Source organism: Lipotes vexillifer, unplaced genomic scaffold (assembly GCF_000442215.2).
Source record: "Lipotes vexillifer unplaced genomic scaffold, Lipotes_vexillifer_v1.1 scaffold248, whole genome shotgun sequence".
In the NCBI taxonomy this organism is placed as follows: domain Eukaryota; kingdom Metazoa; phylum Chordata; class Mammalia; order Artiodactyla; family Lipotidae; genus Lipotes; species Lipotes vexillifer.
In genome coordinates, this window is record NW_006777568.1 from 2,663,924 (window position 1) to 2,680,457 (window position 16,534).

General features: G+C 43.2%; 1 protein-coding gene across 1 annotated transcript in view; it reads right to left on the reverse strand.

Moving 5' to 3' along the window:
- The window catches only part of DOCK1 (dedicator of cytokinesis 1), a 475,984-nt gene that overhangs the window by 399,088 nt on the left and 60,362 nt on the right, over positions 1-16,534 (reverse strand). The window contains exons 20-23 of the mRNA XM_007451187.1: positions 12,291-12,380; positions 11,857-11,957; positions 7,445-7,579; positions 2,526-2,634 (exon numbers count right to left, since the gene is read on the reverse strand). Of these exons, the coding sequence (XP_007451249.1) occupies positions 2,526-2,634; positions 7,445-7,579; positions 11,857-11,957; positions 12,291-12,380 (435 nt within the window). The remainder of the gene's footprint in view (positions 1-2,525; positions 2,635-7,444; positions 7,580-11,856; positions 11,958-12,290; positions 12,381-16,534) is intronic.

Here is a 16,534-nt window from a genome sequence, read left to right on the forward strand (position 1 = left end):
AAAAAAAGAAGCCGGTCACAAAAGGACATGTATGGTATGATTCCACTCACGCGAGGAACTTGGAACACTCAAGTTCATAGAGACAGACAGCAGCACGGTGGCTCTCAGGGGCTGGGAGGAGGGGAGAACGGGGCAGCTACGGTGTAACAGGTACCGAGTTTCTGTCTGGGGCAATGAAAAGGGTTCCGGAGACCGATGGTGGTGATGGTTTCACAGCCACGTGAACGTCTTTCATGTCACAGAACTATACTCTTAAAAGTGGTTAAAGTGGTAATTTTTCATGTTATTTACCATATAAAGAATTTTTTTAAGGATCTGTCAGCAGCTCTGAGGTTGGGGGTCATTAACTGAGGGATCGTAAAGCAGCACAATGGTGAGTGTGTGGGCCCCAGAGCAGGATCTAGAAGTGGAAGAGACCTTAGGCCACCTGGCAGAGCATCGCCCACATATTCACCGTGGTTCCCTAACCCATGTAACAAAAATGTACCCAAGTACGCTCCTGCTTAAGTTAAATGACCCTGCTAAAAACTCCAAGTCCAGTGGAAGGCAGCGCTGTTGACAATTCTAATTGGATGCCGTGTTTATCCTGCAGTTAATTATTGTCAGAAACTCCTCTCGCCCCTCCCGTCACTGAGGCATAAAATGCTGACTTGAATCCGCAAGGTGGGTGTAAGTGGTTCGTGCAAGTCTGAGAAGGGTGACGGCGGGGTGCTCAGAACGGCCACTCCCACCCCACAAGTCTATCAGGTCACGCGGAACAACACCAAGCAGGCATGGAGCGCGCTGACCCCCGCTCACGAATGACGTCATCTCCAAGATCAAAACAGCCAACAAGGGCCACCCTTGGGAAACAACGTTTAACCCCTAAGAAATGCCAGTCTTTTTCATATTTCCTCTACGTAAGATGACTCACAATTGTATTTCCATTTCCACGGAGCAAAACGTAAAGTGTTAAAACAACACAAAAACAGGATCCCGTGATGGGAATTCTTAAATTTCAGAAGTCGAGGAAGCACCTATTGTGCAAGAACAAAATACAAAATCAGCAGCAAGGAGGCAACATTTCAGAAAGAACTCAGTCATCCATCTTGCAGACGTAAGGTTTGCATCAATGCACACACGTCGCTGAATTCACCCACGTCTCATAATAAAACCCACTGAAGGAAGGACATGCAAGTCTGCAGTTACTAAATGCCTTGGCATCCAGGGAGGTGGGCAGACACAAGTCAAGCCCAATCAAATTTAATAATCTAACAGTATATTTAGAAACCAAAAAGGACTTCTGGGCTCAAAACTTCCTGTCATTTGTATCTATTCTTAGACTCTCTGTGTCTGTTTTTCAGAAATGCCAGAGGATTTCGTAGTAAATGTACCAAACACATTGTTAATTTTAACCTCAAAACAGTAAGGCAGCTTTAGGCAGTAAGTTGCCAAAATAATTAAGCCAAAACTTGAGAATACAGGCCACACGGCTTTCTCTGTGGATCACCAGCTCTACATGAAGACTGAGAAGTGATACTGAGGACGGCACGGCTCTGCCAGGCAGCAGCTTCACCTCCGAGATGAAAGGGCCATCGTGACTATTCACGTTTAGTGACACTGCTCCCCTGGTCACAACAAGCGTGACACACATCTGAGCACACGTACATCTCTGTCCCAGACTTAAAAGCTGGGAAATCACTTTCCCACAATATTTTTAATAGCCATAAAGATGTTTCCTGGGAAGTGCTACAGTAAAAGAACATGCAAAGAGGAAAGTAAGAACAGAGGCTGCTACGGGAACAGCGGAGTGAAAGCTGCAAGTTAATCATTTGGAAGATTCTTGTCCTTTGAAGGAATCAGCACGGGCAGCACACAAACCGCACGGCTTCTTCTGCAGTAAGTCAGCCACACTGAAACTGCCAGGCAGGGATGCTGGCAGGTGTGCGGGTCCTGGGCCGCTCCCTGGGCCCCTCCCATGCCCCAGCTCCTGGCGCCTCCACGCCGGCGTGTCCTGGAGACCACACAGACCCCACCTCAGACGCAGGCATCTTTTCTCCCACAGGACCACAGGGCAAGAACAGATAATAAGGTGGTGAGAACAGCAGGACCACGGGAAGGTTGGATCCCTCACTCGCTCTTCCAGACTCGCTGGAGGGACCAAGATACATCACTATCAGCACAGCTCAGCCTGAGGTCTGACGGATGCCTGGGGCACCTACAGCCTGCTCAGATACTGAGATGCCCTGACAAGTGACGTGAAAACATCATTCTCATCCACTTCCCCATCCTTCCATAAAGGAAACTGAGAACCTCTCCTTGCAGAGAAGCAAAGACCAAGGACAGCATTTAAGAGCCCCTACAGAGGAAGCAAAAAGAATCCCATTACAGGGACCACGACCATGGTCACTGCAAAGCCGCTCCTGAACCTTCCGCTCAAGTCCAGGCTTCGAAGGACATGCAGACCCTGCTTCTCTCGGCCTGCAGGGAGTCCTGCCTCTAAGAGCGGGGCCCTGAGTGTGGTGGGCGCTGGCCCGAGGACCTACCTTCACCCGGACGGTCTGGTCTGACACGCCGCTCATCATGTCGCTGATGGATCGGAACAGCTGCACCAAGGACTCCACGAAATCGGCCTCTCCTTTGTTTTCGTACAGCCTGCAAAGGAACACACAGCTCTGTGGGCCTGGCACACGGCACATCACCACTTTCGGCTCCTGCATCTACAGACATTAAAGTTGCTGTGAGGGAGCATCTTCAATATCCGTGGAACAGGGAGCTGACTTGGATTATAATCTGGACCCACTCAGCTAGGGAGATACGCTTTCACACTGGAGAAGGTGATTTTTATTCACCTATTTATTGCCTTTTGGCTTTTGTAACACAACACATGCCACAAATCTGAAAAACGCAGAAATGTATAAAAAGGGAGGGAAGGAGGGAGAGGGTAAGGAAGGATGGAGAAATCCAGCTTTAATTCCACCCCGCAGAGATCACATCATTAATATTTCAGTGTATATTCTGCCAGGGTTTCTTAAACCCATGTCACATAATTGACAATCACAAAGGTAACTAAGTTTAACACGATCTTAGAACCTTTTGAAAATGACACTATAATAATAAACTCAAAATTACTTGACTTCAGAGTAATGACACTATACAAATTCTTCCATCACAGAACTTGGTGGTTGCGGGAAAACATTCAAAAAGTGGATCATATTCAGTAAATGGATAATAAGGAAGGGGTACACTGGTTACATGTATGCAAATACGTGCTGCTAATTGTAAATAAGTTTCATCTATAAATTATTTATTAGCAGTTACTTCAAGCTGCTGTGTTACTAACAAGCAATACATTTGCATTTTAAAAGGCTGCAGCGCAGAGGTTTTATTAATACAGACTAGTTTTCTGCCTAATTAAAAGTATACCATACCTGAAAACTTGTGTACAATGGAAAATTTTGTAAACTAAGCGATAATTAATTACCCTAGAAGTAATCTTAAATGAGTGCCATTGTAAAGCAACAAACTCTGTCTAAAATGGGACACTGCAACCTAGTGTATCCGTTCTGTAAAGGGTTTTCAAATAGGGGTTTGTATAAACAGTGTGCCAAACAATGACAATTATGAAGTCATGAACTTCTGCTTGCAGGTGAAAAGGAGCAAGGTTGGCAGACTGGTGCAGATACTTGGGGAGGCTTCTAGCATGTACTCATCCATTCTCCCCCATTCCCCCCAACCCCGCTCCCAGTATATCTGCCAATTCTAAGGCTCCATGGCGCAGGGGACTGAAAACCAAAATGAAAACATCTATAAAGCAGAGTGGAGTGTTTATCTGTCTCCACAGATAAAGAATACAGCTTGAAAAATGTCAGGGAGAGGGGCTCCAGATAACACAGCAGACTCTCAGTTCAAAACCCTGGGCAACCAGAGGAAAACCATATAACACTGAGGCTCACAAAGGCTACATACAGCCTCTGTAGTGTAAAGGTTCCGTCTCACTTTCTCTGCCTAAAAAAGAAAAGGATGAATCATCTCTTGAAGATCATCACATCATCTGGAGCTTTGACAGTTTTATATATTCACAGTCCTGTATTCAAACAAAGTTACTAAACACAGCGGAATACCAGACCACATGGCCAAATCAAAAAAGAGACAACGGAAACAGATCCACAAGTGATCAAGATATTGTAGTTAGCAAGCAGTTACATCCTGTATCAAGAGTGTCAAAATAAATATTATATTGTAAAACAAAAAGAAAAAGATGGAAAAAATAGAAAACTGGAAATATGAAAATAGAGAGATGAAGAAAACAGAAGGTAAGATAAAATATTCTAGTAGAGAAATGAATGTATAAAAAAGATGAAAATTCTAAAACAAAAATATAATACCTAAAATTAAGAATTCAGGGACTGCCCTGGTGGCACAGTGGTTAAGAATCCACCTGCCAATGCAGAGGACACAGGTTTGATCCCTGGTCCAGGAAGATCCCACATGCCGCAGAGCAACTAAGCCCATGTGCCACAACTCATAAAGCCCACACACCTAGAGCCCATGCTCTGCAACAAGAGAAGCCATCACAACGAGAACCCCGCACCCTGCAACGAAGAGTAGCTCCCACTTGCTGCAATTAGAGAAAAGCCCGCACGCAGCAACGAAGACCCAATGCAGCCAAAAAAAAAAAAGTTTTTTTTAAATGATAAAATAAAATTAAGAATTCACTATATGGGTTAACTTGAGATTAGACAGAGTTAAAGACTGAATCAGTGAAATGGAAGACAATCAACAGGAAAATAAACAGAAGAGACAGAAAATACAGAAAAGTGTGCTAGAGATATGTAGGACACAATGAAGAGATCTAACATACATGTAATTGAAGTTACAGAAGAAAATGAGAGCTACAATGTGACAAATGCAACATTAGAATAGATAACGGCCATGAATTTGCCAAAATTGATAGAGAATCAATCCAAAGTTCAAGAAGCAGGCTTCCCTGGTGGCGCAGTGGTTAAGAATCTGCCTGCCAATGCAGGGGACACGGGTTCAGTCCCTGGTCTGGGAAGATCCCACATGCCGCGGAGCAACTAAGCCTGTGCGCCACAACTACTGAGCCTGCGCTCTAGAGCCCGAGAGCCACAACTACTGAGCCCACATGCCACAATTACTGAAGCCCACACACCTAGAGCCCACGCTCCGCAACAAGAGAAGCCACCACAATGAGAAGCCCGTGCACCACAACGAAGAACAGCCCCCGCTCGCCACAACTAGAGAAAGCCCGTGCGCAACAACAAAGACCCAAAGCAGCCAAAATCAATTAATTAATTTTTAAAAATTCAAGAAGCTCTCAAAATCCAATGTAGGATAAGTAAAAGGCTAACCATTCCTATGTAATCCATAGTAAAACTGCTAATAACCACAGAAAAAGAGAAAAATTGTAAACATAGGTAGAGAAAAAATTTTAAAGACACCTTTACCTTCAAAGATGCAACAATAAGTCTGAAAGCTGACTTCTCACCAGAAATGATGGAAATCAAAAGAGAAAAGAATAACATCTGGAAGAAGAAAATAACTGCCAATCTAGAATTCTATATTAAAAGAAAACATCCTTCAAAAACAAAGATGAAGTCAACGATTCTCATACAAACAAAGCCTGCAGCAGACTTATACCCAAAGAAATCCTACAGGAAGTTCTTTGCACTGAAGGAAAATTATCCTATAGAGAAACATAAAATTAAAAGAAAGATGGAAAAACAATAATAAATATAAAACATGCTGAATGAATACCAACTATACAAAATAATAACATAAAATATATGTAGACTTGAAATGCATGACAATAATAACACAAAAAAAAGAGAGAAAATGGGATAAAAAATGAAAGTTTTGACTGATACAAAAGAAGGCCAAAAAAGCAGGAAAAGGAAACATAATACAGATGGGTAAAAGAGAAAATTGATAGAAAGACAGCGGATATAAACCTAATATATTACTTAATTGCATTGTTTATAAATGAACTAAATACTCAATTAAAAGGATTCTCAGACTGGATGAAATAAAAACACAGCTCTATGGTGTGTATAAGAGACAAACCTTAAATATAAGAACACAGAAAGGCTGAAAGTAAATGAATGGGAAATGGTATTCCATGCAAATACTAACCAAAAGATAAAGGGAACCTTTTCATATTAAGGAGTAAATCCACGAAAAAAGAGATCACAGTTCTAAATCTGCATGCCCCCAATAACACAGCTTCAAAATCTACAAGATACAATCAATCAGTCTTTCTTATATTTAAAATTCTACCAAGAATCCCTCAAGAATGAAAACTTAATTACTAGTTTCTCTGCTCCAACCGACATGTTTAAAAGACATAAATGGTTAGCAGTTTACAGCAAGCACTCTGAAAGCACCTTTCTGTAATGAAAGAGAGGTCTCTAGTCCCACCCTCTTGGTTTTGTCAAATAAATCAATAAGAGTCACTTGTTTGACCCAGCTTAAGGTGGGTGAGAGGAAAGAACTCAGAGGGATATCCGTAAACAAACAGACATTGATTCTTGAACTCCATCTCTGTGTTTAGAACTCACCACAAGAACATCAACCTCCAACAATCAACAGCAACCAACATCATCCACTGTAGGTCACCCAAAGCAGCTAGCTCCAAAAGCAGTAGCAGAGTGAGTCAATTTCAACACCCCAACACCCCATCTACCCATTTCACATCTCTTCATCCACAGAGTTAAATACTGTGGACCAACTGAAAGCTCATTTATTTTAGCACATCTCTTTCATCTCAAGATACATAGGAAAAATACTAATGTTCTCTATAAAATAATGAAGTCATTATTTTAAAGTGGATTGGGACTATCCCAATCCACTTTAAAGTTCAAACACAACGCATAAATTCACCTACACAGTGTATGAAACACATCACTAGGTTAAAACACTGAGTGTCCATTTGCACAGCAATCTTGTATGTGGGAATCTCTCTGGGAACAAAACATGATTCTAGTTGAAGGGAAGAGGGAGGAAGCCCCCCAGTCTTCCCAAGTAAGGTAGTTTAACTTAGTTTTGGCTCTTTGCTGTTGTTGCTTGTTTGTTTTAATTTTGTTTTTCAAGGGCTTTTTTCTCTATAAGATGTACTGAAAAGAACTTCAGAACCCTTGGTGTTCAGTCTGCACTTCCTCTGAAGAATTATCAATGCTTTCAGGAGATGATGTTTGACTCACAGGCACACATTTCAGACTCAGGGCTCAAGACTCAAACTCATGCTTGCCTTTCACTACATGTGGGAGCAGATACAGTGAGTGTGGGCAAACCCAGCCCAGGACTGTTATCTGTTACTGCTGTGTCATGCTCGACAGCAGGGAAAGGAAGGAGAAAGACGGGAGGAAGGGGAATGGAGAAGGAAAAGGAAGGAAGGAAAGGATTTCCTGTAAGTCCACCGGAGAGCCAGCACGGTGATACGCACTGATTGAACAGGATCCGGGAGCGCACGATGAACTTGAAGATGTACTCTAAAGCTTTCATGGCTTTATACAGCTGGTCGCTGATTCCTGGCCTCTCGGCATTGTCCACATAGTTCCTTAAAACTTTCGTCAGCTTCCTGTTCATAATGGAAACACAAGTTAACAAGTCCAGTAGATTACAGTATCTCAGTTCTTAACCGGGACAAAAACACACAAGTGGGTTCTTTTTATTTGGGTACACGCTTATCAGTATATGCATATTTGTGAAATGTATTTCAAGCAGATTAAAAGCGATCCATATAATAACTCTCAGAGGAGCGAGATCTGAGCATTTAACAAGAACTTTCTAAGTTTTAGATGTTTTTGTAAGCATTTAAATGTACTATATAATTTATTCTTCACAGCAACACTATAAGGCAAGTGATGAGTTTTATCCCTAACTTACAGATGGAGAAGCCCAGGATTAGGTAGGTAAACTAGCTTTCCCAATGCTGAATAACAAAAATCAAAGGGATTTCTACAGACATATCTACTTTCATAATGCTCTTTTTTTTTTTATTGAGCATATGGTATTTTCAAATGATAGAGGCAGTAATGGTAACAATCAGTTTTTTATTCTGTCCAAACGTCTATATTTTCTACCACTACCGGCCCATAAACTAATAATCACTGTTCACAAGGATGACCCTCAAGCTATGCTTTCTAAATCATAAAAGAAGAACTAAATTAACTGCAATATACTATCGGCTTTTAGTGTACTGGGCTACACTGTAACTCTCCAAAAACTAGCAGCATATGTAAAACCTGTATGACAACAACCAACAAGACTACTCCCTAAACCAAACTTCTCCACTCCCTAACGTTTTATGTAATCAACAGAACTTCCCTGTAGCTTTTAAATATTCATCACAGTCATAAAAATAACCTGTCAGGGCACTCACAGCATTTCCCATTAAGCTGTGAGCCAGCATTCACTAGCTTGTTATTCGAGATTATTACAAGACACTCATAAGAGCAACTGTAACTTGGATTCTGGATGACCTCGGAACAGTTCTAAGAGTAACAATTCTACTGATAAATCACAATAAAAAGGCTTTTGGGTGACTGAGTGGACACAAAGTCATTTCTAACACTGATCAGGCTGCAGAACTCAAGAAATGAGAGACTACCATAGAAGCCTTCCTGCCAGTATGTCCTGAAGAAGGGAAGCCAGAGAGATCCCCTTCCCACAGGCTCCCCGGCCCCGACGTCGGGAAAGGTATTGTCCCATACATGTTTCCTGATGGTTCCTGAGGCACAGCAGAACATCTCAAGTCCTGGCATAAAACCTGTTTCACTCGGTTTAACTTATTTTCCCAAACTGACTGGACCACACACACCTTTCACTCTTAGACCTTATTAATATGCCAAGAAATATACATTCCATAGAAATACATTTTGGAAATCCTTCCAATAGATTAATCAAAGAAAAGAATAAAAAGAAGGAATGATTTGCAAAGAGAATGACCCAGAACCAGAAAATAAATCTGCAAGTCAAAAGACCCGAATCCACGCCAGCCACGCCACTCGTAACTGCAGAAAGACCAAATTCCTCGGCACCAGCTCAGAGGGGCAGACCAAAGGGCACATCGATTCAGTGGGAGGAAGGTCTGACCCAGCTCTGGGCAAGGCAGCTCTGTGGACAGAAGGAGCCTGTCCCGCTGGTCTTCTGGAAGAACCGTCCCCGAAGCTGACACCTCCCTCCTTCCTGGCTTGGACCAGAGCCGGTCACTCTGATCCGTGAACTGCCCAGGCAGGGAAGCTCCTGCTTTGCGAGAGTCAGAGGGCTAAGAAGTAATGCCCATCGCCTCCAGTCATTTTTAATTTCTTCTCTTGGAGTTCTTTGCAAAGAAAGGCTACAGATCTCAACATTTATCAAAGGAAAGACATAAAGAAACTACCTGGACCAGACTCTAGCCTAACCAAGGCTCCTAGAAGAGGCGGAGGAGAGACTGGCTGTGATGACACTTAGAACCCGAATGTCCCCTGGGCCAGAGAAGGCTGAAAGAACTGCTAAACCACAATTATCTCCTCTGGTATTTCAAGGCAAAAATACTCAGATTGCAATGGCTGAAGAACCACTTGGGGTTGCTGGTTTACCAAAACATGACAAGAATATTTATTTTCCGAAATTTAAATTTCCTTTTTGGCAGAGGACAGACTGAATGAGAGGATACCGATTCTCAACTCCGTCCCATCATAACCTAACAATAAAATGGTACTTTTTGTGTCTCCCACTGAGTAACTTGCCCAAAGCTCCCCAATGTTCTTTTTCCACCTTTGAGAATAAGGGCACCGTTCTCCCCAAAGTCACAGGCAGGGGGACGCCAGCTAGGCGACCTGGAATGCAGCACGGTGACCTTAGCACTGTTCCGATTTTCTGAAATGAAAGTGCAAAATCTAATCTGAGCAAAGCTGTTTGACCCCCTTTCAATAAAGAAGGAGAAAGGTGAAAGTGACACATATGGAGGTCACATGACACCCAGAGCAGCATGGAGGCCACGCCCATAAACCCTGGGCTCCTTCTGGTTGCTATAGCTAGATGGTGTCACATGATCAGCCCTCCCACGGTCTGCAGGGAACTGTCCAAAGTGTGACAAACTGGGCTTCTCCACTGAGAGAACAGAATGTTTTAAACAAACGCTTCTTAGTCAGCAAGCACAAAGCTGGTCACAGCTTGCGCTGTGTGGTGAGGACATCGCTGTTCCCCGCCCACTGGGGGCTCCACCCACTGCCCTGCAATAAACATGCACTCAAGCCAACAGGGAAGAATCCAAGAATCAGGGACAGAGCTGCTGACCTTGAGTCCCACAGCCAAGGACAACAGGTTCTGACCTAAGTATGGTCAAGACACAGATGGGAGCTTTGACTCAACTTCCTGGCCCTAAAAGAGAATCATTTCTAATGATTCGAATGATTCTAAGTTGAATGTTCTTAAAGAAATTAAACCTTTCTTTTTCACTGCAACTCACACAATAAAAAGTCTGAATAAACGCCAATAAATCCCATTGTGAGAGAATGAGGAACTCGCCCTAATAATTCTAATATTAACAAAACCTAACTACTGCTTGGTGCTTTCTGAGTGGCAGGGATTATTCCAAATACTTGACATGTAATAACTCATTAAAATTCTCAAGGAAACCTACAACCGTGCTGTTGTACAGATGAGAAGGCTGAAGCTCACAGAGTTTAAGCAAGTTTGAAAGTGACAGAGTGGTAACATAAGCCCAGGTGGCCAGGTCCCAGGGCTGTGGCATCAACACCAGGCTTCACTTTCCCCTTGGTGTCTAGTAGACCCAAAAGGGGCCCATGTGGGGATGTAGGGCAGGTGGAGAGCAGCTGGGTGAGTAGTAAGAATCCTAGTTAGAGCCGAAGCTTCTGGAACAAAAGGAAAGGCACTCTTTAAAAGGCAAAAAGAATCTGGAAACAATATATATGTGCGTATATATATTACAGACACGCATATTTATATATGTATAAGTGAATCACTTTGCTGCACACCTGAAACTAACACAACGTTGTAAATCAGCTATACTTCAATTAAAAAATTAAATTTAAAGAAAAAATTAAAAAAGAAAGAGATGCAAGAGTATTAAAAGCCAATATCCAGATGAAGTCTAAAAACAATTGTCAAACCTGCAGATGTTTTATCCGGACAACATTGACATTCTGGCTCTCTGAACATCACTAACCAAGCAATTTAAAAGAAAAAATAATTTTTTTTAGATCTTTTTTTTTTTTTTTTTTTTTTTTTGGCTGTGCTGTGCGGCTTGCATGATCTTAGTTCCCCAACCAGGGATCGAACTTGGGCCATGGCAGGGAAAACACCGAGTCCTAACCATTGGACTGCCAGGGAATTCCCAAAAAAAAAAACACAATTTTATCCAGCTTTGTCCAGCAGAACAAAAATAAACAAATCACCTGCAACCTTAAAAATGGTAATAAATAAATAGAGAGCAAAAAGATAGACTGAAAAGTACAGAACTGAATTTTATTCACACTAAATAACCAATAACCTCAATACAGGACCACAACCATTTATTCATTCATCAAACAGTCGTCAGGAAGCTGCAGTGCGGCTGCACTGCATTCATGTATCCGTTTCATCAAACACAAACCGAACATTTTTCAAAGACAGACAAAAGGTGTGGGGAAGGACAAGAACTTATTCCGGCATCTTATAATCTATCACCTATCTCTTTCAACAAGATTCTTAGGTCTGCTAAGAGAGAAACAATAATAAAAATGATCCCAGTAAATTCACAGTTGGGGAAGGGAAACGTAGAATCACAGGCAAAAGTATATGGAAAAGACTCTTACAAAAATATACACAAAGAAGTTACTGTAAAATTTAAAACAACAAAACAGAACTTACGTGTAGGCTAATGTTGCACTAAAGTGTTTCTTAATGTAGGTTTCCAAAACAGGATTAAAATGCTGAAATTTTCTATCAGCAATTAGTCCAATGATAAATACCTGTTAAATTAATATTTTCATTAGCAGAAGAAATGCAAACCATTTTAGAATCTTCAGCTGAATCACTGGCACTTCTGTGTGAGCCAACGAGCTATAACACGCTTTCGGACACAGCTTGGTCAGCTGCCTTACTTCTTCCCTTACATTTTACATTTGCCTAACTACAGTGTTACAGTGGAAGAAACTTTCTACCTCTCAATTCATCTGCTTTGATTGGGTTTACAACTGAAAGCGCTTTCAGGGTTACTGTGATGGATCCCGCCCCAGCTTCAAAGGCTGCAACCTGAAAGCGTCCCGTAATATCTGAGCAGATGCAAAGTCGAGGCCTCTTACCAGAGCATCGAACACTAATGTATCAAAGGTCTCGCTCTCCGAATTCTCCATCATGATGTTGAAGAGGGCATCCAAGGTGTCCTGGAGGAACTAGAGAGACACAAAAGGTCAGCAGACGAGGTAAATTCACCCCACTCTCCCCAGCCTAGAACAACTATCATCCTTGGCAATACAGCAAACACTCACCTTTCCCAAATGGCACCTACCAAGCTACAGACTTTGGGGATTTTTGTCAGTCATTAGATTCACAAGACAAAAATCTGAGATGAGTGAATTCAGAACAAAGACATGCCACCCGGAGTCAAGCAGAGGATGGGCAGCAGGGAGATGCCCTATAGCCCACCGCCCACCCACCCATGAGACCTCTCCAACGCTTCTCCTGACTTTCATCAGGACTAAAAGCTCAACGGCAACCCTGGGAAATCCGAATCTGACTCATTCCGTACACTCTTGAGTGTGGGACCTGAGCTAGCAACTGGGCAGAAGCTATACAGGGACAAATTTCTAGTATAATAAAGGATCATCTACAGACACAGATGGCCAAGGACAGAAGAGGTGTGTGATTCTGAAACTGGGGTACAGAGCAGAGAGCCATGAGCTTAATTTATTCAACAGTAATTTAGAAATTCCTTTTATGCCTACTATAATTCACCAAATAAATATTACAGCATAGAATGACAAAACACTATGAATTTAATTTAGAAAAAATTAGGAGACTTCAAAGTTATGTCACACTAGAACCTGGCTTTGAACCCTGACCCCATTCTCCCCTGAAAGAAGTAAAAGATGAACTAAAAAAGACTACATTGGAAGTAATGAGTTCCCTGTTGATGGGGTAGTTCAAGACTAGGCAGAATGACACACAGTGGACTACTGACCATAAAAGGGAATGAGGTATGGCTATATCATCATTAGTCACTGGGATCAGTATGTCGAAATCACAGTGAGATATCACATCACCCAGACTGAGGTGACTGTCATCAAAACAATGTACAATAGTTAAGTGCGGGAAAGGACGGAGAGAAATCAGAGCCCTCATACAGTGCTGGTAGAAATGTAAAATGACAGCAATGGCTTTGGAAAACAGACCGCCAATCCCTCAATGGGTTAAACGTAGATTTACCATGTAACGCAAACATTTCACTCCTGGGTATGCAACCAAAAGAATGGAAAACATACATCCACACAAAAACTTGTACACAAATATGCATAGCAGCTTTACTCATCATTGTCAAAATGTGTCCATCAGCTTATGAATGGATAAACAAACTGTGGCATATCCATACAATGGAATATTTATTATTCAGCCATAGAAAGGAATGAAGTTCTGATACGTGCCACCACATGCTTTGAAAGCATTACACTAAGCAAAAGAAAGCCAATCAAAAAGGGTCATATATTGTCTGATTCAATTTACATAAAATATCCGGGATAGTCAAATCCATAGAGAAAGCCGGTTGCAGGGAGAGTGGAAGTGATGGCCAACAGGTATGGGGTTTCTTTTTCCAGTGGTGGAACTGTTCTGAAGTGAGACAGTGTGGACAGCTGCACAATTCTGTGAATATACTGAAAACCACTGAATTGTACAAACGAAAAGGTGCTTTCAGGTATGTGAATTACATCTCAATCAAGTGGTTATTAAAAACAAAAGGAGTAAGTGAGACAGGCCCACAGCCGGGACAAAGGTGTAACTGAGTGAGATCCCTAGACCAGATCTTCCTGGGCGGCTCAGCCCATGCACAGAACCTCAGGGGCCTTCATGTCCCCCAGCAGAGGACCTCAAACGGTTCAACCCGCAGACACAGAAACTAAACACAGAGACCTGCTCCGCAACCACTGTTCACTCCCCACCCCCCGTGAGCCGTGGAACCTTGCAAATCCAGCACCCCACAACTCTTCTTGAGGGAGGACGTGTTCTGAGGTGATCTGAGGTGAAGTGATCTGAGACGCGTCAGGCATGAAATCCTCATTCTATTCCACTGTGCCACCTACCACCTAGTCTGCGCCAAGAACTGTCACATATAAATGGCACGGGAATGAAACCAGCCGGACCAGGAGGCATTCTGGTCTGGACATCAAGGGCTCCGTCCACTCCGTAATTGTTTAAGCCTGCACCACCTCTCGTTACTTTTGTATCATTTCAGATTGTAAAAGCTTTGCAAAGGTCAAAACTTGATGCTGGGGCTTCCCTGGTGGCGCAGTGGTTGAGAGTCCGCCTGCCGATGCAGGGGACACGGGTTCGTGCCCCAGTCCGGGCAGATCCCACATGCCGCCAAGCGGCTGGGCCCGTGAGCCATGGCCGCTGAGCCTGTGCGTCCGGAGCCTTTGCTCCACAACGGGAGAGGCCACAACGGTGAGAGGCCTGCGTACCGCAAAAAAAAAAAAAAAACTTGACGCTGCCATCTGCTAACAGCCCAATGTTACTGCCAACAGACACACCAGTGTCCAGTGCCAAGCCCTGGCTTGTCACAGTTCAGGGAAAGAGGTCTACCAGCCCCACCCAGACAAATGACACAGAAACAGGACAGCAGACAGTGGGGACCTTGTGTACCTGGCCGTAGAGCCGCAGCAGTGCAGGGACACGAGTGTCCTGAAGGTGGTCCCTCACACAAGGCCATGAAAGACTTCTTTTGACACCCACCCTCTCTCCAAGACCATCCACTGGAAGAGCACAATCACCATTTTCATTTCCCACTAAAATGGGAAACTATACTTTTTACTAAATGAGCAAATACTTTTCTCAAGCAATGTCACTTTTACTAAACAAGCAAATACTTTGCTCAGTCTATCAAGCAATGTCATCTCTCCACTAAAAGTTATAAAGACACAGAAGGGAGGTCTTGAATAAATGGAATAAAACCCACAATCTATCAGTGTCCTTCAACAGAATGAAAGCAGCCCCTCGCAGGCTGGGATTCCCTCTGCTCCTGGTTCTGTTAACAGCCTGGTGGCCTTAGACGAGTCTATTCCCTGCTCCAGGCCTACAGGGTATTAGGATACACTGTCAATGGGAAGGAATAAACAGGCAAAACAAGTAAGGGCCGGACAGGTCATCCAACCCTGGGCGGTACCAGTGAACACAGGAAGGAGAGGGAGAGAGGTGAAAACCATCTCCAGGGAAGAACAACAGGATGCGATAATAGATTAGATAAGAGGAACTGAGGGGGGGCAATAAAACGAGATGGTTCTAGAACTTCCCTGGTCAGTGTGTCAATAGTTCAACATAAATACAATTCCTGATGTGATACAGGGACCGAAAAATGAAAGAGGACACAATTTCATTAACTGTGGGTCTTTTAAAGTGATGTTAACTTAATTCACCCAGTTTTCATCTGAATTAGGGAATTCATAGAACCCAGGGAAGTTTAAAATGCAGTTAACATTGTCCAAGCCAGCAGAAGAAGACAAGAGCCAGGAAACGGTGATTAAAATTTGAAGATTAGTGAGGATATGTTTGAACGGTTATACAATGAATTTAGGAGAGCGGTGCCACCAAATTAATTTCTACTGAAGTTAACCACATTGCTGTTTAATTAAGGCCATTTTAAGTAATTAATTTTCACAGAGATAAGGTCGTCTCCCTCCGCAAGCACCTCTCACGGAGGATAAAGAACTGAGGCAGCGACACGGAACTGGCCGTGGGGACCTTGCTCTCGGGCAGCCACGAGTGGTGGCCCGGCTTGCCGCACGCCAGCCAAGGTGGAGCCCAGTGGCCACGGAAATGCATTTCCTTACATACAAGGAGAAGTCACTGGGCACAGGAGTGGCAAGGAGAGCCTTTTACTGAAGAAAATATTGGAACCACCAACGATTACCAAATCTGAGGACTCAAAGGGACCTCCGATCACTCTAGTCTGACTGTCCTATCGTAGATAAAGATTCAAGGGCGCCACTCCAGGGCCTGCTCTGTGTGAGGCTAAGAAATCAATCCAAGACCACATGGGAGGAAAAGGGCCAAGACAAGACTGAGTGCTGTGATCTTTCTGACACACCACGAAGCTCTCCACGTTAATGACAGGGCTCCTAGGTGACTCGAGAGCCAGGGTTAACCATCACGGGGATGGTCATGACAGTGACAATGATAAATCCCGATACTACCAGACCACCTCCCAGGGGCCAGTACCTCATTTAACCTCCACAGGGACCCTGTGAACAAGGCACTCTGGTTATGTCCATTTTACAGCAGGGGAAAGCAAGGTTTAAAGATGTTATTTAACCTGTGTCAGCCCCACAGTGAGGACCTG